We start from the raw sequence: 27,846 nt of genomic DNA, 5'->3' as shown, positions 1-27,846 counted from the left end.
TACTGTAGCTATTGTGGTTTCTACAGAGTGTTTGTTGGGTAGCTGGCTAAACAATTTGGTGACAGTCTATCTATTATACCAGTAGGGCTTGGCTAGAGTCCTAGCCTTACAGATGTAGTTGGCAGCTCTGTTTTTTTCCCTTATTCCTTGAGTCACTTGAAGAAAGTGTCTTATGCTGCATCGGGAGTATTATGTAGGCTTGTAGTAGAAATTAAAAATTGAAATGCTATTGTAAGTCTCTTTTACATTTATGTTACCCTGATGCTGTTAGTTTTCATTACAAAAGGAAAAGTAGGCCTACATCTGTAACTAATTAAAAAGTATTAAAATCCATCATAGTGTCACTTTTAAAAAAAATTAAAGCTGGGGAACTTCTTATGTCAGTTAATTTCTTTTTAAACACCCAATCACTTTCTGTTGGTCTGTGGATATTTGTATTTTAGATCTGTTCCACCCTATGTCACAGAGTAGTTTTGAGTTACCCAAACTAATTTCATATGAGGTTATGTATGAAGTTTCAGGTACTCAGAATACCTGAAACAAGCTAGCTGCACCAGTATTTAACTCAGCAAAGACCACATTTATTCTGCTGGGAACTATGGTATACCAGTCTGCATAGAACCACCAAGTCCACATTGCTCCTGTAACTTGGCTGTTAACCAGTATTAAAGCTACTTTGCTTAAAGCTAATCCACATGTATGTAGCCCATACTGCCAGTCTGGTGGGGGTATATGCTTCCTGTCTGCCAGATACACAGCTTCGAGTGATGGAAACTTCTACAAACTGAATTCTTCACCATTTTCCCTCTTCTATTTGACTTTTCTATACAGAAAACAGCTCTAAAGTGAGATATGCTCACTACCTCTTGTGCCACAGCTGTTAAAGCATGGAGATTGGAACCTTGCTCCATCTTTTAACCAAAGTCAGTTTCAGAGATTGTTCCCTGTGGTGTCTTAACAGTTTTTTGTTTTCGTTCTTCTGTTTGCTCCTCCCCCAGCCTTGCTTTGCATTTCTTTGCTTTCTTTTGATTAAATAAGGTGTTCAGGGAATGTTATTAACAATATGCTGGTACCAAACACAAATCCAAGCTTGTGTGTTTTACCCTATATTGGAGGTGCATGAGCAGTTGCTTGGTCTGTATCAAAGTGTATTTACCACAATTCCTTTAGATCCTTTTAAAATTCCTTCTAAAGACTAGAAAGAAACAAAGAGCTCCTCCTAAGTTGCTTCCATTTTAATTTTAAATTCAGTCCTTGTTACTAATGCTTTTTTGAGCCACGAAGAAACTCCAGATGTCCCAGGTTCTCTTTTTTTTTTTTTTTTTTTTTTTGTGTGTGTGTTGATCCTCATACATCCCCAAACACAGAGCAATATGAAAATTAAAATACTTGCCAAATATCCCCACCTCTCCCAAGGGGAACAGGAGGAAAAATAAAAGAAAAAAAAAAAAAAAAAGAGAGGAACCCTGGAGTCTGTTAGGTAGGGACAGATCTATAATCACATGATCTATTTTACGTTTAATATTTCTAAGAATAGGAATAGCATTAAATCATCTAAGCAACTGAACAAAAAATCTTACCAGGATTGAGGTGGATGCCAGTAACATAATAAGCAGATATGGCATGATAATAAGCAAAAATGCACAAGATGGTCTGCTTTTGTTTTTCTTAAAGTATGCATATGAATATGTTATAGAGCTCTAACTATTAAACAACTGCAAAAGTTTGTTTTCATGTTATAGCATTTTACTAAAAAAGTTTTGTTGTCAAGTTTTATTGTAAGTGCTTTTTAATCCTGAGGATTGAAACATCAAAGTAGTTAAAATATTTTAACGCACACTTTTTTGCAGAATGATCAAGAGTCAGCCTCAGGAGTATAGTTTTATTCCTCGAACATGGATCTTCCCTGCAGAATACACACAGTTTCAGAACTATGTAAAAGAACTGAAGAAGAAGCGTAGACAGAAAACTTTCATAGTCAAACCAGCTAATGGTGCGATGGGACATGGGTAAGTTGTGTGTTAACTTCAGTCATCTTACCCATTCAAGGTTAAATCCAGTGCTATTTACAACACTAACAGAAGCTGTGTATTAGTAAAAAAATTGTATTTCAAAATGTATGATGTGTGAAAGTTCATGTACTGGACAAAGGCTTAACAAGCAGAAACAGCTAAAATACAAAGCTAAATCAAAGTGGTATTTTAATGTTGTTCTGAATGTGGCATAACTAGTAAATGCATTTTCTGATGAAGCTCAAATAATTCTTAAGATCACAGTTATTTTTATTGTGAATTTATCTGTTGTGCTTAGATGTAGGGGGTGAGATTGTATTGGGCATAAATGGCAGGGTTTTTGTGGCTGGGGGCTGCAGGGGTGTCACGTGTAGGAGCATGTCAGGAACTTCCACAGCTCTGAGACCAGCCTAACCACCCCATTGTGTGCAAAAACTGCAGCTAGTCGGAGAAGCACATATTTAAGAGCAGCAGCCATGAGGTGTAGGAGAAACAGGAGATGCTGTTGGGGGATGTGGCTGGAGGTGCACTCTTGGGAGAGGTGACACCTATGCTGGAGGAGGGACATTCCTGAAGAGACCGTGACCTGCAGTTGGGTCAAAACAGTTTTGCCTGTGACAGGGCTGCACAGTCAAAAACATTGAGATAAATATTGCAATTTCATTCATAACTCTGTTCTTGGTTTTAGATATTTCAATTTTAGCTTTTATTGCTTTTAATATCAGTTTGGATTATACAGTATAGTAAGGCTCTTAGTTATTGAAAATATTTCAGAATCAGTGTAAAAGTAAAGCCTCCAGACTTTTCCATTTCCTTATTTTTCAGTCCTCTTGATAAAAGGCAAAGATAAGCTGAAGTGAAAGGCAGCAGCGTAATTCAGAGAAATGTCTAGAAAATACTTAAATCTATTAGGAATATTCAGTACCAGAACACTGAAATATATCATAAATAATAGAGGGTAAGATTAAGGCAAGAAAGCTATGGGAATTCCGGGTTAATAATTATACACGGAAAAATATTAGCTATTACAGTTTTTTAAAAGTCTATGTCGTTAGGGACTGCCAGTTTGTAGTCCATATATAAACCATTTATCATTCTGATGTGGAAAAAGTGGAATACAGAAATACGGAGACACCCTTAGTCATACTGCTCAGTGTCCTGCTTTGCCAGCATCGTTACTAAGTCAGGTTAGCACTGAAAGTTTTCTGCAACCTGTATCTCGGGCAGAAGTTGTGACAAAGACTGGAAGCCTATTTTTAGAGCTGCAGGGGGAATAATCACAGAAGCTGGAGACTGGTCATTCTGTCAAACAATTTCTAAGTGTAGAGGGAACCCATTATTACAAATTGTTGAATCAAAGGAAGCAGAAAGTTATTTTGAAATGGGTCATTGCCTTTTTTTGATCCAGTGAAGCACCATAAAGGACAGGAAAAAAAAAGTGTAAGTGAATGGAACTTTTTCTCTACCCTATGAATTAGACATGTAAGTCTCTTTCACCAGGTAGACCTTAGCCTGACTACCTGGCTGGGTGACCATGAAAATCTATTTCAAAGACTAATGTCAGAGTTCCATGTTTTTAAAATAACTTTTGTTTTTACCAGGATCTCTTTAATAAGAAATGGAGAAAAGTTACAAGCTCAGGATCATTTGATTGTTCAGGAATATCTTGACAAACCCTTTCTTATGGAAGGCTACAAGTTTGATTTACGTGTGTATATTCTTGTAACCTCCTGTGATCCTTTAAAAGTATTTTTATATCATGATGGACTGGTGAGAATGGGCACGGAAAAGTATTATCCCCCCAGTGACTCAAATTTGGTAAGTTGGAGTTCATTCCAATTTGTTGCTTATGCATGTAGACTTTTACCTGTGTAGTGTTTGGAGCAGGTAAAATAAGTTGTGTCATGAGGTTTAATTTGGAATTCATCTGGCTGAACTTTTGCATTGTCATTGAAGAGAAAAAATTTACATGAACGGTATTTAACTCATGCTTTTCTATCAGAATCACAAGTATAGCCATATTTTTGCTTATGTATAGAAATTTTATGTGACTGTGCATGTATGTATGCTAGAGTTTAAATATTTCTTAAAAGAAAGCAGATGATGTCAATTATTGACATTCAACCCAGAAAAAATGAAGTAAATTAATTTCCAAAACAGTTCGATTGCTTTTATATTTATCTGGGACTGAGTTTGGGGTGGGAGTGAGGATCAGGTTTGTCTCCTGCTAGATTATTGTTTGACATCTCTGAAGTTTAGAGCTTCTGCTGAGGACCCAGCAGTGTTTCAGCCATTGTGTGGGGAGCCTATGCAGAAAAGAGAGAAACGGCAACACAAAAAGCCAGTGCATGAGAGTGGCCCCTGCAATCCCTGAGCGTGAGGGAACCTGCTGCTGGGACTGTTTGTCAGTGACCGCTTCAGCAGGGAGAGGTGTGTGTACTTGACAACTTTAGGATAATACAGCAGGGCTGCCTGTAAACTTGCAGAGAACCAAGAGATGGTAAGAGACATGCTAAAGTTTTTGGACACTTTAATCCTCCTGTTCACTCTATGGCATCTTCCCTTGTTGAGATGTGTTACGCCTCTCTTCTGGCACAGACCAAAATGTGGATGTCTGTTAGGGAAGAAGTAGATCTGAAGCATTGGGAGGCGTCAGTAGATCTGAGTTTCTTATACCTCATTCTATGCTCTGTAGATACAGTATCATTTCTTTTCTATACCATATATGTTTAGAGCTGCTTCAGTGTACTTATGCAATACACAACACATGGAGGGGCTTTTTCCCTACTTGCCAATTAATATTGTGACTGTCTTTTAGCACACCTTCAAAGAATAGAGATATAATTTGGAGCCTAGTATAAATGGTATATCTGGAAGTGTTCCAAATTGGAATAGTTTGCTTTTAATGTTTTTTTTATTGTTATTAATCTCAGCATTAGCAGCACTCAAATATGCCTTGAGTGGATAAATACAACAGGCAGTTGTTTCTGTGTTCTCATAACCGTTCATCTTATAGTTTGTCTATTGTATGAAATAACCTGGCTTATCACTGATGGCATTGGGGTTTTTTTGGATGACATTGTTCCACAGTGACATTGTTCCAGATAACTTCAGACTAAAGATTAGTTCAGATGTTTATTAAAACACTTTCATGTCTTTGTAGTGTGAAAAATCATTGTTTTTTTCTGAAATAATTTGGATTTCATGGAAAGATGACAGTTACAATGACTCAAAAACCATAGGTGTGGTGATAGGCATGATTCTCAAAGCAGTAATTGGAAGCCATGGGAGAAATTAATTACTTGTAGTGCTAATACAATGTAGTGTTAATTAGCCTGCAATTAAATTGATTTGTTTTGTTAATTTCATTAAGGTTTTTTTTAAACATAAGTAAATGCAGTGAGATAAATGACAGAGGAAAGCTCGTGTTATCTGTTGGCTAGCTGATCGAAAAGGAGCTGGAACAGAAAGTTTATGGTCAGCTTAGAATATCAACTAAACTCAATAAGGTATAAACATGACAGAGAACTGTCACAGTGATAAGGACACTCATCATGGTGTAGTGCAAGTGGAAAGCTGAATTAGTATGTGTACTGGGAGACAATGTAAATATATAAATAATGATTTATAATTTGGCCTTGGAAAGGCAATTGTTTTGTTTTTTTTAATGCAACTGGTATCACGAATCTATTGCTGGTGACATTTTGCTCCATAAAGGAACTATAGCACTCACTCATTTATGTAATCTCTATCTTGAAATTTACCTCCCTCTGATGTATGGCTACCAGACAGTCAAAATGAGCAATTTTGGCAGGTATCAACATGGCAGATGAGTTTATATGTAAAAGATAAAGTACTGCTATCAGGAGAACATTTCTCATAAATAAACTACAGTGAAAGCTGAAATGTGGGATTTTCTGTGAAACAGATGCTGGAGTGTTAGCATGTTTAAAGTTGCACTTCCAAATACCATCTTTATTGTTCGTTTTTTATATGAAATTGAATATAATCGTTCTGTAAGTTATGATAATTCCTCTTCACTTCTTTAGGTAGTTTATGTACAGACCTGTAAAAATGGCAGCTGTATTATATTGCCTAACCAGATGTTGAGGGGTAGATTAGTTGACTACAACTGGTTTAAATACGAGTGCGGGTTTTATTATAAGAAGTCTAGAACGTTCAGTAGGTGAAATCTCCAAGAATCAGACCCACTAAATCTGCACATAGTGTATTTGCAAATACAAACTGTTTGACTACATCATTATTGATTTAATGTATTTTTTTCTTTTATTTATTTTGAATTGACCATTCTAGAGCTGTATTTAAGGTGTTTTAATGTCTTTTTTCCCTTTTTTAGAGTCAATTGTATATGCATCTGACTAACTACTCTGTCAATAAACATAATGAACACTTTGAACGGGATGAAACAGAAGACAAAGGAAGCAAACGCTCCATAAAATGGTTTACTGAGTTTCTAGAAACAAATAATCTTGATGTCTCCAAATTCTGGAGTGATATTTCAGTAAGATAAAGCTAATACACTTTTCTTTATTTTGTGTATTCTTAGAAAATTAATTGCTTCTTCCACCCACTTTACTGGAATCCAGAATGATTTTTGAAACTTTACTAATCCAAATTCTCAGCAGTGCATGCCACAAAGGACATACTATAAATGATTATATTTTTTAAAAGACTAAATTCAGACTGATTATAAATGTAATGTTAAACTTTTTCTGAAGGACAAAAGCCCTTTCAAACAGTTATTCACATAAGTAATACGATAGAAAGGAACCAACCCATTTAAATTCTTGGAGGCTTTTTTAGAGTATAAAGTGAATTTTATGTGTGAATATTGACAAAATTGTAGTCAGCGTTGCATATGTCTGTAGACTGGACCCTGTGCCATTGAAGTCAGTGGTTATGTTACGGGTGTCCTTAGTTGAGGAATAGACCTAAGATTGTTAGAACTTAGGCACCATCTGTGCGTATGATCCTGAGAATATTTATCGAAAATTATATTGCAAAATGAAATTTGTGAAGAATGGCTATACTATACTTTATTCCCAATATGTCTTTAGTATTTAAATTAGTACATATCTAAGAGTACGTGTGCTATGGAAAGTATAACAATATACTCTAGAGCTATATAAAAAAATATATCCGTTACTCCATAGGAATAGTTTATCTATTATAGACCATTTATTTGGTAATTCTTTTTTTTAGTAGATACTTTAATGAATTTTAAAAAACTGAAGTGTGAAACACATTAGTTCAATATATACTGGTGTCTTCTCTCCTGATGAATTTTTCTGAAAAAAATCCCTACAGGAGTTAGTAGTGAAGACTCTCATAGTTGCAGAGCCACATGTTCTTCATGCTTATCGCATGTGCAGGCCAGGGCAAGCACCAGGAAGTGACAGTGTCTGCTTTGAAGTCCTGGGATTTGATATTCTGCTGGACAGAAAACTAAAACCATGGCTCCTAGAGGTAAACCTCTTTAAACAAATGTAAAGTAAATTTTTGAGAGTAAAGTTAACTAAGCCCCAGTTGAATCCATATCTAAGTAAGAAAACTCCAAAGAAAATCTGTGTGTTGCAGGAGGTACTGTTGAAGAGTACATAGATGGTGCTTTTTTTGCAGCATCCATGTGGAAACACTGCCTTGCAGTGATTTTTGGAGATTCAGGTAAAGGTAATTGTTTTTCTGGAGGAATGTTGCATTTCAGAGGTTTTTGAAAGTTCTAATGAGAAACTTGATGTTGATCTGGGTGTTATTTTAGCTGAAGGGTCTTATTAATAGCAATTGCATGCTACATAGATTTCCTTCATAAGTATGGCTCTGTAATATGGCTCTGGCAACTTTTGTGAATATATGATTTTTATTTTTTTTTTGGGGGGGTGGGGTGGGTGGGGATTCATTTCATCCTGTGTTCTTTTCTTCTCCCATGGCTTTTAAAAGAACACACATAAACAGAGGAAACTAATTCAGTATACATGAAATGTTGTCAAAGAATTGGCATGAATGGACTGGAAGAAACATTTCTCCTCTGATATATTAGTGGTACAGTTAAGGATAAGTGGTGTTTGCACACATTTTCAACCAGGAATGTTTGAGGTTTGTCTATTGTGTCTCTTTAATTACACTACTAATAACATATAGATGAAGTTCTTGCCTTTTTTCAGATTGTCTTATGTCACTGTGTTAAATGATGGGGAGGAAAAAAGCAAAATGTATTAAAAATCTGTCTATTGACAGTAAATCATGAATATGATTTGCCTACTGATGAGCAAAATGTACACAATTTACTGAATTATAGCTTTCTTCTCAGGCCATTAATACTGTCAACAGGTGTTTTGTTGTGCTTGTTTCTCTCAGCAGTTCAGTATAATTTTATTTAGAAAAATAAAATTCCTTCACTGTTGCCCTGCAGACAGACATATTTGGTGGCTTTGATGTGGTAGCCAAAAGCAGCACATGACATGAACTTTGTCTGTACTACACTGACATCTTCTGTTCTTGTTGTGCAAAGCCCACTGTCCATTTGATTTAGCTTTACGCTTCCAGATTATCATCTATCTATAGGTCGCCTGTAGCTTGCATATAAGTGTCTGTATTTGTTCAAGTACAGACTGAAGTTGGTCTGTGTATGCATTTCGTCCAGCTTTATAGCATATGGTGACAGACCTCTTCTAGGAGAGATGGTGAGTCAACCTGCGTAGTGAATCTGTTCAGGATACCCCTCTATCTCCTTTACATGCAATATGGAGATTTTAGGAGAGCTGATTCACCATTTGTGATAATGGGTCTCAGAGGAGAATCATACTATCCCAGACTCCTTGTTTATGATGGAGGGATCTCATAAAGTATTAAGTGCTCTGGTATTTTGCGTTGCTAGAGAATACTTCAGGATTTAGAATTGCATACCTGGTTATTATTTTTTTAAATACAGAATTCCAGTTATTTCCTTTTCTGCTTTTGGTGATACAGGTATCCTTCAACTTATTTTGCCAGACATTGAACTAAACTTAACAGAAAGTTCAAACTTTGAAACTTAATAATTCAGTTCTTATACTGATCCACTGACTTTTACTGTGCTTGTTCGTGTATTTTGCAGCACTCCCAAAAACAAACACACAGTATGTACACTATATATGTGTAGTAAAGATCAAATATGCGGTGTGTATATATATATACAGTACACATACTCTGTGTGTGTATGTATGTATATTTATATATAATTATTTATCCCCCCCCCAAAAAAAAAAAAGCCCAAACCAACAAAACAACCGTTCTGGCTCCTTCCCCAGCTTTCTACTCTTTTATCTTTCCACCATTTCCATCTTGCCAAAACCCCCTTAGGGGAGTGAATCATTCTTTTTAACAGTGGTAACAAGAACTAATCACAAAGCCCCAAATGTTCCCAGTGTTACAGGAAAATTGCCAAAACAGGATTAGGATGGTAAATCTAGTCTCATGTTTCCATCCTCATGTAGATTTTCTGTTATAAAGATAGGTTAATAAACTATTATAAGCAATAAATTGTGCTACATTATAATGACTCTGCTTTCCTAAGACGACTTCTGTTTATATTGCCTTCATGCTATGTAGCTCTCCTGCTCCTTGATGGTACTGAACTTCCGGAACCTTCTATCGAAATGAGGGCTGTGGGAAATGCATGATTGCCATCTTGTGGCACCAAATGTTTCTGGCAACCATCTGTGCAGTCCCAGCAGCCTCCATCCTTTCTGAGTAGCAACAACTACCTAGATCTCCTGTCAGTTCCCAGAAAATCTAGGTTTACGCCTTTTGACCAAATTTTCCAAACTATGTTATTTTATGTAAGTGAGAGAATCATACACTTGAAGTTCTTGGATGGACTCCAGCCTTGTTCAGCCTTATTATATCCAGTTGGGATCACAAGTTGTGATTGTTGGAGAAGGTCACATTTTAATAATTGCCTCAAGTGCAGGGTACCCAACTCCCCTTGTGATTTATGTGGGTGAGAGAAACTCACCTTATATACAGATCACAAATTTATTATTTAGTGTAACTGAACTAGCAAAATCTAGTCAAATCAATCTATTATCAGTCCAGATAAGATGACTTTGGACATCTTAGGCCAAAGTATCCAGTTTCTAATTTCTGTTAATAAAATAGTTCAATTTTATTTTTACATACACAAGCTTTCTGGTATTTACTCCTTTCTCTTGTGTTACACTTACTTGTGCCCCTGGGGATCCAAACAAGGAGCAGGAGAGCTCTACTTCTCAAAAAAACCCTGGGTAGCTTATAACAAGTAGCTGATAGCAAGTTGTCAGAGTCTTGTGTTCTTCACCAGGAAGAACACGCTGTTGATGGTGAAGGTTTCTCCCTATTTGCTCTTAGCTTCACTTAGGGTTATTTTTATTCATTTGCTGCCACTCTCCAGTGGCTTACTGGCTGTTCATTTGCTGGCCAGCAACTTTGCATTGTCTCCAAGTTTTACCATGGTTTGTTTTACATTCCCCGTATTCTGCTCTGTGTTCTCTTTGTTATCCCCAGACCCAGTGTTATCTAGTTAACAAGGCTGCATTCCTGTGGTGAACGCTACCTGGCCACTGTGATTGTTGTACATCTCAGAGTCTCTGGACTTTCAAAGCCTTTGCTATCATCGTTTGCTTGTACTTTTGAGGTCCCTCATACAATCCCGTTTTTTGTCAACAATCTTAAAGATGTGCCTTCCTGATAAAAATACTAACATTGTATTAACACAATCTAGTCATGTGTATGTCCCGGTTCTCGGGTCATTGAATCCAAATAATTGTGTCCCGGCTGGCAGATGCACGTACAATGCTTTGTACAGTTATTGTGAATACCTATTGTGACAGTATCACTGATTAGTCATCAACCGTATGTCTTGTCTGGAAGCAAGGCATAGCCACATGAAAAATAAGGGATAATACTTTTTTTAAAGGGGTATTTGAAAGGAGAAGCAATTTTCTTAACATTATGTTTTTGCCCAAGACTTCTCAATATTTTTAGCCATGAAATTCTGACAAAAGAAGACACTTTGTTCTATTCAGTATTTAGCTCCTTACATAAGTAAAATTACATGCCAATATCAAGCAGCTGAATATTTAGGGTAATTGTATTTGCATTTCTTCTACTACGAAGACTAGAGCTATGTGAAAACACATTTCAAGTGTATGTCATTGTATTTTGGTGGCACTTGAATTGTTCCTGTGATACCATTTTTCATAAAGCTGCTGCATAAATGTAATCTTTTCTGTTTGAGATGAAGTTCTGCATCTCAATCAGCAATGTGGCTTGTGGAAAATGACCAACCTTCAGCAAAATAAACCAGATTCAGTCACACCTTGTCTCTCTCAAAGTGTGGAGCATGAGTCAACGTGCACTTACAGTGTTGTTAACTAACTGGACCTGCAGGTTGGTGGCAATGATCTGTTTGGCACCTGTGAGGCCACATCTGGAATATTCTGTCCAGTTTTATGCCCCAGAGTAAGGGAGACACATTGACAACCTGGAATGATTTTAGCAGAAAGGTGCTAAGGTACTTAGAGGGCTGGAGGACATGCTGTATGAGGAGGAGCTGGGGGAACTCATTTTACTTCACCTGGAAAGGGAGGGCTTTGTGGGAAATCACCAGCTGCATGAAATTTAACAAGAGCAAGTGCTGGATTTTTCACCTGGCATGTGGTAATCCTGGTTATACATACAAATGGAGGGATGAAGAGGCTGGGGAGTAGCCCCGTGGAAAGAGATGTGGGGATTTGGGTTGATGAATATCAGCCAGCAGCGTGCCCTGGCACCAAAAAGGGCCAGCCGTGTCTTGGGGTGCATCAAGCACAGCATAGATGGCTGGGTGAGGGAGGTGGTTGTGGCACTCTACGCTGCACTGGTGCGGCCCCGCCTCGAGTGCTGTGTGCATTTTGGGCACCTCAGTATCAGGACCTCAGACTATTAGAGTGTGTCCAGAGGAGAGTGACCAAGATGGTGAAAGGCCTCGAGGGCAAGACTCATGAGGAGTGCCTGTGGCCACTTGGCTTGTTCAGGCTGGAGAAGAGAAGGCTGGGGGGTGACCTCATCACAGTCTACAGCTTCCTCAAGGGGGGCAGTGGAGGGGAAAGAGCTGATCTCCTCTCTCTGGTGACCAGCGATAGGACACAAGGAAATGGAACGAGGCTGTGTCAGGGGAGGTTCAGATTAGACATCAGGAAAAGATTCTTCACAGGGGGGGTCGTCGGTCAGTGGAATAGGCTTCCCAGGGAAGTGGTCATGGCACCAAGCCTGTCAAGAGTTTGAGGACCATCTGGATGACACTGTTAGTCACATGGTTTAGTTTTAGGTGGTCTGTGAGGAGCAAGGAGTTGGACTTGACGATATTCTATGATCTAACTGCAGACCTGAAGTGGGCTTTGAGAGAAGGCAGGTGCTCCTCAGAGATGCACAATGAAATGGCTGGGAAAATTCAGGAATAATGCTGACATCAGGGACATGATGTGGGAAAGTTGTTTGAATGAAGAAAAAGAGAATAAGAGAAAAAAAACACCTGGGAAAACTTTCTTCATGATCTTTTGGGATTTCTGTTACTATTTTGAAATAGATAAAGATGTCCTTTGCTGATGCCTTGATAAATGCATAGATGACTACGCAAAGCAATTATGCTGCAAGTTACTTGTTAAGGGGAAAAAACTTAAACTTTTCTTCATACAGAGAACTTAAAGTGAGATTCTTATCTGAAAAGTAACTGAACTGGCTTTGTGAGCACCCTAATTTATTATGCCTCGGTGGTTCCCACACAGGTATAAGCCCATTTAGGTTTTACTGTGAGGCTGGCTATTGTTCCTTTGTAATTTAGAACCATTAAAACCAAAAAATTCTGCCAGCTGCCTATTGTGTCAGCTTTCCACAGAGCACATGAATTATATTCACAGTTGATGGGGAGCATCTTAAGTTATTCTGTAAGGTACAGACATCCTCTGCGATATTCATATTGCTCTTAACAGTCACAAATGTTAAGAGGATTTAAAAGCATTCTGTTTGAAGGAAGTGTTCACCACCTAACATGATCAAACAACAGCTCCTGGACTGCTATTTCAAGAATATGTGTATTTATTATATAAATATCTACTGAGCAGACCACGATGTTTTCTCTGCTCTGAAGAGAACAGAACCTCAAACTATTCCATTTTCTGGCATGTTTCAAAATACATAAAAATGTTGTAAATCAAATTTCAGCTTTTTAGAAATAGAGAACCTGAGTATTCATGTTGTTTCTTACTGCAACAGCAATCTCTGGTGTCAGGGTGAGCAGCCTGCACTGTTATTCTATTGCAAAGTGCTCAATTCACACTTCGTTCTCTCCCTTTAAGTTATATGAATCTAAATAAGAATAGTACGAAAAGTATAATAGTTACATTATTGTGTAAAGCAGAATTGTTAACTACCCATTTCTGGGTGTAATGTTAATAACTTTAACAAAGGAATTTGAGCTTTGAAAATATAAATTTTAAGCATGGGAAGTTTACTTTCTTGTACTTCCAAGAGTTAGTAAAAACATAATGAAACCTGAAAATGCATCTCTATAAAAGCACTGGATTTTTCAAATATACATTGATTTAACTAACATTTCATTAAGACCTCTTTTGCAGCTTGTTGTAAGTTTGAAAAGGAAAAGCTTATTTTCTCTGTAGGTTTGCAACAGCGAGCACCTGTTTTACTTTTATTCTTCGGTAAAAAACTGTCTGTTTCACATAGAACTTCTACAACAGTCAATGAGGAAGCGTTAGCAAAGGAGCAGTGCACAGCAGGCAGTAATGATCAGTTAGGTGAGCACAAAGCACCATTAATACTGCCCTCCCATGGTCTCCAGCAAGGTCAGCATTTCAGTTATGTGGTGAGTTTATATATATGTATATATGTTTAAAAGAAAAAGCTGTAAAAGCTCAGTTGCCCCTTGACCCAAGAGATTAGCAATGTTTAGAATCTTTCCGGTTACCATTGGGAAGAGCAGCTGATGAGACTCTTTCATTCAATCCTTTCCTTCTTTTTAATTCTATTTGTTTATAACAAAGACGACTCAGTTTCAGTGATTCTTGTGCCCAGGTGGCCTCTCCCTCTGTTGCCTTGGAGAGCCATTTTTGGGGTTCTTTCTCCTGCTGTCTGCTGGCTTTTTCTTCGCTCTGACACTTGTCCATGGGTTCTCTTGCTCTCAAACAGTAGCAGTGAATCCACTAAGCACACAGGGCTTTAACTGACTCAGTATTTGCCTTCAGTGTAACTCCTACTCTTCACACTTTTCAAGTGAATGAAGAGCTAAAGAGTGCAGTTTGATTTAACATATGATACGGCGTTACTGTGAGCAGTGTCCCAAAGAGCTGGTCTAGCACCTTGCATCTATCTGGTGGTCACGTTTCTGGTTGCTGTTTGGATGAACATGTAATTTATCATTCCAAGCAAACTATACTTTTACAGTCAGTCAGCCTGCAGAGCTTCCTCACGCAGGGACTGCACACCTCTTGGTCTGGTGTGGGGAAGGGAGAAGTGACGTGAAGGCAGCACTAAGAAGGGGACAGCACCAGACCTTTGTGGCAGCCTGCAGTTGCACCGGACTAGGTAAAATGTGAAACTGCACCTGTACGAGGCAGTTCTGTGGTGCTTAAACTGATCAATGTACCTACTGGAAGATCTCTGCCCTCCTCCTTTGTTGAAGGTGTGCTCCCTGCCCTCTTCCCTGCGATGGCACTGGTACTTGTAGGATTCCTTCCTGAGATGATCAAGGACCAAGGAAAAGTAACTTTTGGTGAGGTTAATCTTTGTGTGGATCATTGGGATCAGCTTCCTTGTTCTCTGTGAATGCCAGTGCCAAGACAATGAAGCAGGCAGAGTATGACAGCTTGGATTTGTATTAGTTTAAGCTGCCATGGAAAACCAACCTTCTGCTTAAGCTGAGAAAAAGGCGGTTAGCACTCTCACAATTGTGAATTTTAGAAATGAGTGATTAGAATGAACTTCATGATTGTCTCTAATCAAAGATCTGCTCAATGATAGCCACTAACAGCATTCTGTGTAATAGGATTTTTTATGGCTTGTAAATTTCTTTTGCTTTTTGTATTCTATTGCTAGCAATCTCAATTACTTTAATAAAGAATGAGATCATTTCCAAAATATTCATGCTGTCGTACAGATTGAACATGTATTAAATCCCTGTTATTGAAAGGAGATAACATTTTATTCCATTGATTTTTGGTTTATAAAATCATTCATATAATCTCTCTTTATATTTGAAAGGGTTTTTTAATAGGTATGTGTGACAGTGGAAAATTTCTTTTCCTACTCCATGCTAATAGGCTGCAGCAGTGGGAGGTGAGAATATGCTCTTTGACTGTTTTGGTGAAATGCGAGGCTGAAATTTATCCTATGTCTTGGTGAAGAAGAAAATGGTGTATGTTACACATTTACAGATTTTAATTTTTGTAGAATCAGAATCCTTTGCAAGTGTAACTGGATAGGAGCCTTCACAGGAGGTACCTCAACTTATGCTTCTGAATTTAAGCATTAGAGATATGAGGTCCTCTACTGGCAAGTATGTAACTATGAAATACACTGGGCTACACAACTGCTGTGCTTACAAGAAGTTTGATTAATTGTATGTGCTCTATTCAGTGAAATTTTAATTATGAAACCAAAATTGAAGATTTCAGTTGGAGGAATTAAAAATTTATGTGGACAAGTTGAGTTCTATACCTATTGCAAAGTTGTAGAAAGTAAAGTATCATCACCCCTAAAGCAGGTATTTGGGAGATAAAACTGTGCTATTGTAAAAATAATAGATGTGGGAAGCATTATGTCCAGGAATCTATATAGAGGAATAATGTATTTGTTTATCAAGCAGGTTTTCTTTTCTGTGCATTGTTGTATGCAACAGATTGGATAAACTGTCTTCAAAACTTCAAACTTCCTAAAGAAACCTAAGGCATGACACTGCCATAACTCCAAAATTAGCGTTATAAAATCTGTCATGAGTAGATTCAACCGCTTAGCTGCTAGTTTAAGAGTAGTGCTGATCGTGGAAGATATTCAGCTAGATCAAGCATGTAATTATTTTATTCTTTTGAGTGAGGCCCCAGGTAGTCTATAGCATGAAGACACTGTTAAGGAAAAAGGCATTAGTAACCTTTGAGAACAACTGAGTGGAGCATTGAAAAGGTATTGTGTGGTGAGACTGTAAAATGTTGTGGTCTGCAGTTATTTCTGCTCTTTGCAGGGAGCACATTGTCTGTATGCTCTAGAGATTAGATTATCTGCTGCATCTTTTTTTTTTTTTTTTCCTGGCATTGAAGAGGGTTTTTCTCTTCTAAAAATGTTATTTGTGGATTAAACCCTTTGTTTTTTGTCTTAATTATGATTTCTTGCAGATTTACCCCAAGGGTATGAGTCATTTTGCACATCAGAAACTTAGGCAGTTGGTTCAGGTTATGAAGTTTTGGGTAGCAATGCTGGATGAAGATATTCCGCATTTTTATACCTTCCATAACTCCATCTACACTTAGTGGCAAGTAAACTTTTGGCTGGTCAAAAATAAAAGGTCAGCTGTCAAGACTGCCTCTTGAAGTTTCTGTAGTGAGAAGGGAGATGCATGGAACAGATGAAGAAGGTTAAAGAGAAAAGTTTGTTAGTGAAGCATCCTTGCACATAGTCATACTAAATCAAGAGACAGTTCAAGTATACACATAGAAAGTTAATGTGGAGTATCTAATGAACTTTAAATTCACACCTGCTTTCTATGTATTAACTTTCTGTTTGCACGGATTTTGTTTGTACTGGACCTGCATCTACTGCTATGTGAAAGATATTCCACCAAGCCAAGTTTGCGGTAGCTATCCAGAACTGGATCACTGTTTTTACTGCCCCTCTGGTTACTCTTCAGGTTTGAAGTCACAGTAGGATTGGGGTTTCAAACAGTCAGGAATGGTGTGTCAAAAAATGGAGGATGCGGGTGATACAGTAGTGCTCCAGTTTCAACTATGCATGCCATAGCTTTTCAGCCTCTTAAATGGCCGCGTTAATTTAACGCAGAGTGGTTGTCTAATGTCTCATAATAGCATTTTGCTATTTTGCTTCATAATAGCATTTCAAATTCCTTCTTATATCTTTTTTAACTTTAATTTTCTGCTTAATAAACACAGTCAGTATGGTTTTGTTTGTTCAGAAGTGCCAGATGTAGATTTTTGGCAAAATTCACCCAGAGGAAAGAAACTGTTATTTAAACTGTTGTACACTTTTCATGGTGTTAATTCTCGCTGGTGCTCATATAATTAACACATATTTATAAAATTTTTATTAATGCAGAATATATGCCCAACAATATACTTCAAATTGTTGTAAATCTAGGAAGTACCTAAGCCAAACATAAATACAACAGTGTATACTTTGTATGCTCTCAAGCTGGATGCTTCAGTGCTGTGTGAGCATGTGTGTGCATCTCTAGGAATTCAGTATTGGGCCAACACAACATTTCACACGTTCCAAATAAGTCCCTGTATTTAACTGCAGTCTCACTGGATTTAAGGATTCAGTGTACATAAAAAATTTGAAATTAATCTGTTGAAGGTTTTAATAAATGTATTTCTGTCTGTTCATTTGTAATGCATGCAAAAACTTTATTTTGAAGTAGAATATTGTTAGTTGCTACATGTTTGTATGGAGTAAGAAAAAAAGTCAATACATGGTACAGATATAATTTTGTTCAATACCTAACATTTCTCCTGAATAAGGAGTTGAGGCTTGCTTTTATGTCTCTGTTTTCAGTCCAGTGAGCTTTTTGCATACTTAGGTATTTGCTGGACTGAAGCAAAAGGCTCTATATTGGATCTTCATGCATATCTTTTTAAACATACATAAATTCTTCCAGGATTAGACAATATAGACAAGATCATAATTATTTTCAACTTTTTTTTTCAGTTATCAACTGCATTTAATCAATGCAGCTCTAGTGAAAGTGTTTTGTTTAAACTTCACATTGAAAATAAGATGCATTGTGTCTGTGGTCTCATCAACTGCCAGTATTCTCCAATAAAATGTTGGAGAACTGGGTTTTAATCCTTGTGTTTGTTTCTCTAAATGTCTACATGTTTGCTTAGCTGAAAGTGGAATGTTCGCATTTATAAAAAAACGGATGTCAATAAATGTTTGTACTATCACAGTACGGAAGAAAAAAGATTGAGCCCTTGGGATGTGATAGGAGATGAACACATCAGTCTAGGGAGATTGGTCAATTAAATACTTGGATGACAGTCTTCCAGAAAAGAATATGTATATACCTTTTCACCATTTCTGCCGAATTTTCATGAATTGTCTTTCAACATCAGATCTCATTTTGCACTTGCCAACCTGTCAGCAAAACCAGCGAACAAGCTGATTCTTAAAACCAAGAGGTACCCTTTGGCTAAAAGCATAAGTGATGGGGCATCTGGGGCTCAGCAACAGGGCAGTTGGTGGCTCACCCCAGCCAGAATAGTTTTGTCCCACAACGGCAGAGGCTCTAAGATGCTCTTATGTATCTGAAGTGTTAAACCAGAATTTTAATGACCTGGTTTTGCTCTCTGCTTTGAGCATACTAACTGTATTGCACTTTTTACTTGTGTGGGGCACAAGGTGTTCGTTTTCATTTCTGAAGCTCTGTCCCTTCTGTAACCAGCACTGCCCATTCACTATCAAGGTGAGATTCCTGCCTCTCAGTAGCACCCATTGCTCATGCATACATTTTTATACCAGCCTGGAAGGTGTTGCTAGAAATGCTGATGCAGCTACTTCATTATCCCTGCTCAAAGCTTTCTGAAAACTGCAGTTCTTCTGCAGGGCCTCCAAAGCGTGGCAGTGGTTATGTGGCGGTTGGTTGAGACTCCTGGCTGTTAAGCATGTGATTGACTCTTACTTGTTCCCAGTTGCATTTCCCTTGTTCCTCTATACTTACGGTAACATTTTTAATCTCTTATTTTGTACATAGTTTATAAGCTTTTTGTTACTGAGACTATTAATTATTTTATGTTTTCACAGTATTTACTGATTTAATAACTTACATCTCTAGGTGTTGCTGTAAAGTGTATCTGAATAGTTATTTAAATACACTTGAGAAGACCTTGAATTAGAGCCTTTTTCTGTCCTTATATAGTTGTTACTGTTTAGAGAATTGTTCAAAGTTGCTTTCAGACTGGGAACTAGGAAAGAATTTAACTCTTCTTGTGCTGGACTACCATAGCATGGCACATGGTCTGTTACAATGTGTTTAACAACACTTTGCATGGTAAATTTTCTGGTTGCAGTAAGCAAGAATAAATCAGACTGGATTCACAGTGCCAGTACTTGATGGTGTTCATTTTAAGTGTCTGGATAACTTGGTGGCTGAAAGGTACATCTCTTGGCTCCCGATATCTGTGATACTCAATACTCTTTCTGTTATTTTTTTTTTTTTTTTAATACAAATGGAAATGAGCTTCTCAACATTTATTCTCTTAATCTCTGCTATATTTGAAAGAATGGTTTCTCCAAAGCCTGTTAAAATATATACATGTGTAGGTATTTATAGACAATATATACATGTACATCTTGTAGTAAAGTATTTTTTTCAGATAGTTTTTTTTTTTTATTCCAAATTGGTTTGGTTTTGTTTTTTTTTTTTTTCAAAAAATACAAATGGAAATGAGCTTCTCAACATTTATTCTCTTAATCTCTGCTATGTTTGAAAGAATGGTTTCTCCAAAGCCTGTTAAAATAGATGTGTTCCTAGTGAACCTGAACGTTCCTGAGTCTTCTGTATCTCGTTTTTTCAGATTAATCGTGCCCCAAGCTTTGGAACTGATCAAAAAATAGACTATGATGTAAAAAAAGGCGTTCTGCTAAATGCATTAAAGCTTCTCAACATACGGTAAACTTGTCCTCCTTTCTACAATCTGGCTGTCTTTCTGTTGCTTTGATTTATTTATTTATTTTTTAAAGTTTGAACTGGACTAGAAAATGAAAACCTTTTTTTTCATTTTCATATTTTCAAAACTTAAATGTTTCCCTTGCTGTCAGTTTTGCTATTGAAATTAACCCAAAAATATTTTTTCTTGTTGCTCATGTGCTTGCAAAAAATGGGAGTTTTTTATTTTTATTTATTTATTTTTATTTAATAGTAATTTTCGTACATATATTTTAAATGACTTTTCAAACAGGTCACAAAGTGGGAATATGAGTGCAGTCTTGGGCATGTGGCCACACAGGAAATTTGCTTTAGTTTGCTTTAGTTTGACATAAGGTCAGAAGCTATACCCCTCTGCAAGAAAACTTTGTCATTGGGATATGTTGGAAAAAATCTACATTTCAGGCAAATAGATATAGCCAAAATGATACATTAAATTACAGTACAGAGTCATTAAAGTACATCTTAAAGTGTGAAAATATTGTAGCCATAGAAGTTGATATTTTAAAAAAATTCCTAATGAATGTTTCAGTCCTGAATTTATATCATAACCTGCACATGACTGACTGGAAAATACAAATAATATACTTGAGATGAAAGTGCATCTCATCTCAGCTACATTGGATTGACATATTTTAATATCATCTGTGTTTCAGGACAAGTGATAAAAGGAGAAATTTAGCTCAACAGAAGGCTGAGGCTCAAAAAAGACTGTATGGTCAAGGTTCAATGAAAAAACTGTTGCCAGGTTCCTCAGACTGGGAGAAGCAGCGCCATACACTGGAAAGGAGAAAAGAAGAACTGGTAGGAAGGAAGAAAATGTGCTGTTTCTTGCCCATGGCTTGTGCTCTTGGTTTTAATTGTCTTGTTTTCTTGATTTGTAGAAGGAAAGACTTGCACAAGTACGTAAACAGATTTCCAAAGAGGAGCATGAAAATAGACACATGGGGAACTACAGGTAACTATTTTTGACTGTATTAGTAGGAAGTATTCAGAGCATTCTTTGGGAATAATGGAAACAAGTGTTTGTGGTAGATGATAGTTTTCTGCCAAAATTGTGTAGGTATTTATAGACAATATATACATGTACATCATGTAGTAAAGTATTTTTTTCAGATAGTTCTTTTTTTGATTCCAAATTGGTTTGTTTTTTTTTTTTTTTTCTCCAAAAATACAAATGGAAATGAGCTTCTCAACATTTATTCTCTTAATCTCTGGTATATTTGAAAGAATGGTTTCTCCAAAGCCTGTTAAAATAGATGTGTTCCCAGTGAACCTGAGCATTCCTTGTGTAGGTATTTATAGACAATATATACATATACATCATGTAGTAAAGTATTTTTTTCAGATAGTTCTTTTTTTGATTCCAAATTGGGGTTTTTTGGTTGTTTTTTTTTTTTTTTTAATACAAATGGAAATGAGCTTCTCAACATTTATTCTCTTAATCTCTGGTATATTTGAAAGAATGGTTTCTCCAAAGCCTGTTAAAATATATACATGTGTCGGTATTTATAGACAATATATACATGTACATCATGTAGTAAAGTATTTTTTTCAGATAGTTCTTTTTTTGATTCCAAATTGTTGCACGTATTTAGGAATTTATATGACATCAGTCACTCTAGTGTTTGTGCAAGATATTTGCTTGAAAGACTTGATTGTTCATATTCAGCGTATCAGGAACCATGCTGTCATTGTGAATCTGTTCTATAATCACATATGATGATTCTTATCTTTAGGGTGGGGGCAATATAGGGATGTGAGTATTCCCCTATTTAAAAAAAAAAATAATCTCAATGTTATTTATGAGGCTTGCTAAAAGTTTTGAAACATTATTAATGCTTCCATAATTTTTGATAGGATGGCATTTGAAATACTATATTCATATTTCTGCACTTTGATTTTGGATCTTAGTAGGCTTACACTTAAGTGTCTTCAGATTCCTTGGAAATATATGTTCAAAAGGAAGCTTTAACTTGTTGGTTATAATAGAAATTGGCCAGAAAACAAGATTTTTTGTGTGTGATGTTTTTGTCATAATTATTATTTCTTGATATTTGCTTCAATGAGAAGTGAAAGCAAGCCTATGACTATTTGGCAAAAGGGAACAGAGTACAGCTAGGAAGAGATTTACCCACTCTTTATAACATTCGTCCAGGACGTGGGAGGTCTGAGTTCACATCTTTTATTCTGAATTAGTCAGAATGCCTTTACTGCTGTTCTTCATCTCTGCTTTTTTGAGCAGATGTTCTGTAATTCCCAGTAAAGTTCTCATTTAAATAGGTAGATGTTTCTGTGAAATTTTCATTTTTGATGAATTAACATTTTGCTTACAAAAAGTCTTTCTTTGTAACATTCCATTTTAATTACATCCTTTCCTGACATATGTGGAGCTGAATGAGTGCATCAAAAAAACCCCACACTGAAGCAGTTATTTTCAAGCTGCTTAAACTATAAGAACGAGAATCATCATGATGCTTTAATACACTTTGGTTTTTTGACAACTTTAAAGTCTAACTTTTTAACTGATCACATTTTAGGTTGCTTATTCAGTTCTTGACTGAAAATGAGCCAAATGTTCTCTTTATTTAGCTTTTTGGTTAATGTAAATCAATACATATACACACGCTTTTTTTTTTTTTTTTTCTTCCTCCGGAAAAAGTGTCATTTCATGAGGAATGTGCATGTAAAAGGGCAAAACAACTTTGTGTTTTCTTATTACCACGTGTTTGCAAAAAGGCTGAAGAATCAGCAGAGCCTCAGAAGTAAAGGAATCTTGGCTAGAGATGCAGAGGAATTTTATTTGAGCTTTATGCAGTATTTTCTGCTTGTGATGTTTTCATGCAAAGCAGGACTAGCTTCTGCCATGCATTGCCATAGAATCATGGAAATTTTGAGTGCTAGTATTGCTGCATTGATTATTATTGTTTTCTGAATAAAAATCCAGAGAAATCTCAGTCGACCTCAGCAGGCTTTGGTTGAATCTATGGATGCCAGTTCAGCAGTTGGCTTAGTCTCCCGTCTGTCTGCAAGCACAATCAGCCCACTGATTCCAGTAGGAGTCCTGGGCAGTCAAAGTAGGGGCCATGCTTTCAAGCTTTTGTGAATTTATGAGGAACTGAAAAGGATGTGTATGACTTTGAAATGGCCTTTAGATGCAGTGTATTTCTACATATATTAAAATGAGTATCCTTTCTTTAAAGTATTGTTCTGTGGCACTTTTCAGCAGTAGAATCAACACCATTAAGAAGTGTTGACTGCAACTAGATTAGATCTCCTACAGGTGTTTTATGCAAACTAGAACCATCTTCATTTTGCCCTGGAATGGCCCCGAGTCTAATGGGTTCACAACCATCCTTTTTATATTGCAACAAAATAATCAAGGACGATACATTTTCAAGGAGGAAAAGACTGAAAAGGAAGAAGGAGAAAGAACCTTGTATAAAGTTCAGGAAAGATCCACAAAAACATAGAAGTCACATAGTGCCAGTCAATATATGAATGGTACCTAAGCTTTGCACAGTGCAGGCAGAATGAACTTACGGGTTTCTCCTTACAATACGCTAGAAATTAGTCTTCCATCTTTATAATTTCTGGCTGTTTTTCAGGCATTCATGACAAATGGATTGAAGTGGTTTTCTTCAAAGCCCGTTGTGATGATCATGAACAAATCATCAAGTCCTGCTTCTCTTATTGTCATAATCTCGTTAGCTGTGATTTTAGAGATTAATGGCATAGCTGCTCTAATGGAAAATAAGAGTAACCCTGTACATCTGTGTACCAGAAAACCTTTTTTTTTCCTTATAGTATCTGTTTCTTCCCGTTCATTATTTTGGTGGATTTAGTATTCAAGTGCAGTACATATTCATCTTTAAGTTACCTCATGCCCATTAACTCCAAGCAATTGCTCAGATTTTCACTGTTTTGTGTCCTTTTATTGCTAATACAGGTTACTTTGTGGCTCTGCATTTTACATGCAATGTTTTGTTAAGAGAATCGTTCACACCTGCATGCATCATTCACACCCACTGAAATTTCAGAGTACTGCAAAACTGAGTTTTGGTATATCTCTGGAATGACCTGCATAATATTTCTTTTGACTAGCTAACTGCTGGTTTAAACAGGAATGTGTTCACTGGGTTAAAATTAGAGCAATGTCCAGAGTATATGTTTTATGATATGATATTATAAAATTATTATAGGTGGGATGTGCATGTATTATAGAAGAGACTGTGAATTAGCTGCATTGCTTTTGTTCCTAGTGTGATAAATAGCTCAGTTTCTATATTAAACTCAGGTTTTTTTTCCCCACTTTTAGGCGAATTTACCCTCCTGATGATAAGACATTACTTGAAAAGTATGAGAGTTTGTTAGCTACTGCTTTCCAGACGTTTCTTGCTGGGAGAGCAGCTTCACTTCAGCGGGAAATGAATAACCCTTTAAAAAGAATGAAGGTACTGAAGCACAAGATGTATTGGCTTTAGGACTTATTTATCTTTGAATTCATGACCTCGTGGATTAGTTTCATGATAATCATGTGTGATGGCTAAAAAATAGCATTTGATAATGTTTCCATCATTTTATTATTATTCTTTGTGCAGCTTGTGGGCCAGATCCTTGAATCTGGATGAACTGCAGTGGACCCAGGGTGGAGACAGGCTAGATGGCTTTAAGCTACTTTACCATTTCCCTGATCCTCAGCCTTACCCCTGGCCAAACCAGAGGTTGGCAGAAACTGCTTTTGAGCTGGTAATTGCCTCCTTCTTCCTCCAGTAATGTCCCCAGCCTATTCATCCACTTGTATGGACTAGAACAAGAGATGTCATAAAACCAGCTCCAGTAGTTTAAGGCATTCAAAAACTCTGCCTCATTGCCTACTTGTGTAGTCAGAGACAGTAGGACAGTGGCTATATTTACAATAACCAACTAACATGGTTTAATTTGAAATCTGAGAAATAATTTCCCATGTTTGTAGTTGGCATAATCCAGCAGTTGTACAGGAATCTTTGCTCAACTCTTTCGTCAAACTTTTGTCTTTAATAAATGTCAATAATTGATCTTAACTTTCAATTTCATGTTGGTTGCAAGCAGAGATGCATGCATCTGAAGAAATACTTTTATATCTTCCTGCGTAGGGATTCATAGTCTTATTTCAGGAATTAGTAACCAAAGTAATTTCAAATTCCTACCACTTGGTGCTTGAATTTTGGAAGGATGGCATATGTCCTACTTTGAATTAATTGCAGTGGAATTCCCATTTCTAGGAGGAGGACATTTTGGACCTTCTGGAGCAGTGTGAAATAGATGATGAAAAACTAATGGGAAAATGCACCAGGCAGCGAGGACCTAAGGTATTTGACTTTTAGATACCAATTTTTTATTTGGCTCTCTAGGGAGGTAGCTTGAGGATTTTAAGTGGGGAATTAGTTAGCTGATCCTTGTGGAAGTTTTATTCCTCAGCCTGCCATTAGCCTTTTTTTTCTTTCTTTTTTTTTAAATATGAAAAGAAGCATAACTACCATTTGTCCAACTAAATCCCATTAAAATTTTAATGGGATACGAGATCCTTCTTTTGCTTTTTAAGCTACTTTGAGGAATTGATGAGCATGGCAACAACTGTTGTACAAGAGATTGCTTGATTTCAGTGTATGAAATGATTTTTATATCCATAGTCTATCTCAAAAGAATGCTTTCATCTTTAATCGATTAGTTCCACTAAGGAATTTTGAGATCATGGGATAAAAGGCAGCGTGGAAGTCAAAGGATTAACTATGATTATGATGTATCTGTAGCTTGCTGACTTGCTAAAATGGTTGTACAGTATATCTTGGAGCCTGTTTCATATCCAAAGTCTGCTTTTAAAGTGAATGTATATTATTTTTAGCCTAATGCTTTCTGGTTATGTGCATAGTTCATGCAAGTCTTTGCCTTAAATACACTGCATATCTTCTTTAAGCCAATAAAGATAAATAGTTTGGGCTTGACTAAAATAAGTATGTTTCTTATATCCTGCAAACACTTTAGGTCAGGTCTGTTTAGAAGAGCCTACGTTTATGTGTGATGGATTTATTTATGGATGAATGTGAATTTTTTTTATAGCATTTTATGTTTCTGATTACATGGTGTACAAATCTGGGAATTCCTATACAAAATGAATGCTGACAATTGTCCTGAGCTTGCAGGCGTACTTCAGATATGTGCAAGAATTCGAAGAGGTACATCTTGTTACAGGCGTGCATACTGGAAAGAGGATCTGCATACCCAGTCTGGTATTAAGACAGATTTGCAGGAACCTCATTACAAAGATGGGGATTTTGTGAGCTCGTGCTTTAACATTGGTGGATTCATTTTAAAGAGGAGAAAAAAAAAAAATATCCAGTCCACCCTAGCAACGCACTCAATCCACATTCTTCAGGCATTCTTTTCCTTGAGATTTTATTTTAAATTCTTTAATATAGGGTCACTTAATTCGAGTTTAACATCTCAGTCATTTTTTTTTCCTTTTTCCAGAAGCCTTGTCTTTTCCCAGCAGCCCTCAAAGAGCATCTGTCTGGTTGACTGTACGCACACAGAGTTGATATGTACTATCTCTACACTGGGTGCACACAAGCCATTCCCAGGCTGGAGGCTATAAGGATTTCATAGGGTACCAAGGCCAAATTAAGAAACCTCTCCTAATTAGTTTTAAGGTGAAGTTTGATCAATTTATGAGTGAGACTATATGACATGGTGTTCTTTTATAGCAGGCAAATGGATTTTGTGGCTTACAGGCTGCTCTACCAGTACAATATCATTTGCCCTTATAAAAGAAAGAAAAAATTGCTTATGACCAAAGTTCTGATGTTTTTTTTTTTTGCCATAACATTGATCAAATTAAAAGGGAAGGCAATGAAATAGCTTATCCAAGGAGACTGTTTCTTTTCCTTGCAGTGTGCACAGGATCTGTATTCTTGCATTTTTTTTAGGGTCCCGGTATACTTCTCAAACATTTAAACCATTGCCTACAGTGAAGCCATGGGACTGGAGATTCCCCCGCTTGCATAATATCCTGGGCACTTCCTTTGAAATGCAGATGCTCATTGCAGGTGGTCCTTGCATTTTGTACCAAAAGAGCATCACCTCTTTCCTGTAAGGGTTAAGGTGCATATGACTAATAATATACATTTGATTGGCCACCTTTTTGTAAAGGGTCTCCTGTGAGATATGTAGTGTCTAAACATCTATCTGTATAGAAATCTGGTGAGTGAGGTAGGCAGTAGAACTTACTGTTGCCTGTCAGCCTGTCAGGTAAGAGAACAATCCAGCTGTAAAACTCATCTTCTTGTGATCGTAAATTCCTACAAATAAAAATGCATTAGCACATCAAAAAAGTAACATATGCAGGATCTAATTGACAAAACGAACTTGGGGGAACAGTACTTTTCATGTCATGTTACCCAACGTGAAGGGTTCTTTCAGAAATTTGTGATGTCCTGTCCTCCCCTAAAAGTCAGTGGCTGGCCTGCTGACAGAAGTTGCTGTTAGGAGGTAAGTGCTCTGCCTTGGGCACACTGTTTTGCTTGGAAAATGGAACAGTTGGGACTCAGAAAACTTGCAACTGGAATAGAAGAGAGGTCTTTTCCTCCTCATCCTCCTCCATAACTAAAGACATATATACATGTAACTTATACATACAAATATATATATATTTATATGAGGGGTAGAGGGGGATGTGTGTGTGTGTATAAATTAGCTTTGCTTATTCCAAATTTACTAGGAATATCAGCCTTATTATTATTTGAACATGATCAGGAACTCACAGTAAAAAACAGGTCAAGAACTTCCCAGAAGGAAGGCATTTTTGCCTGCAATTACTATATGACTGGATTCTAC

General features: G+C 36.9%; 1 protein-coding gene across 7 annotated transcripts in view; it reads left to right on the top strand.

The window, feature by feature from the left end:
• TTLL7 (tubulin tyrosine ligase like 7) overlaps positions 1 to 27,846 on the top strand; it is a 76,272-nt gene that overhangs the window by 25,572 nt on the left and 22,854 nt on the right. For 6 of the 7 annotated variants that reach the window (XR_008824703.1, XM_056356309.1, XM_056356313.1 and 3 more), the window contains 9 exons: positions 1,851 to 2,009; positions 3,614 to 3,830; positions 6,370 to 6,534; positions 7,341 to 7,499; positions 19,844 to 19,938; positions 20,631 to 20,778; positions 20,859 to 20,932; positions 24,293 to 24,428; positions 25,239 to 25,325. Coding sequence is in view for 6 of the 7 variants with exons in the window: in XM_056356309.1 (XP_056212284.1) it covers positions 1,851 to 2,009; positions 3,614 to 3,830; positions 6,370 to 6,534; positions 7,341 to 7,499; positions 19,844 to 19,938; positions 20,631 to 20,778; positions 20,859 to 20,932; positions 24,293 to 24,428; positions 25,239 to 25,325 (1,240 nt within the window). In the remaining variant the exon portion in view is untranslated. The remainder of the gene's footprint in view (positions 1 to 1,850; positions 2,010 to 3,613; positions 3,831 to 6,369; positions 6,535 to 7,340; positions 7,500 to 19,843; positions 19,939 to 20,630; positions 20,779 to 20,858; positions 20,933 to 24,292; positions 24,429 to 25,238; positions 25,326 to 27,846) is intronic. The other variant, XM_056356315.1, reaches the window with a different exon arrangement.

Source organism: Falco biarmicus, chromosome 11 (genome assembly GCF_023638135.1).
Source record: "Falco biarmicus isolate bFalBia1 chromosome 11, bFalBia1.pri, whole genome shotgun sequence".
NCBI classification, from domain to species: domain Eukaryota; kingdom Metazoa; phylum Chordata; class Aves; order Falconiformes; family Falconidae; genus Falco; species Falco biarmicus.
Note: the sequence above shows the minus strand (reverse complement) of the source record. Positions and strands in the feature narration are given on the sequence as shown.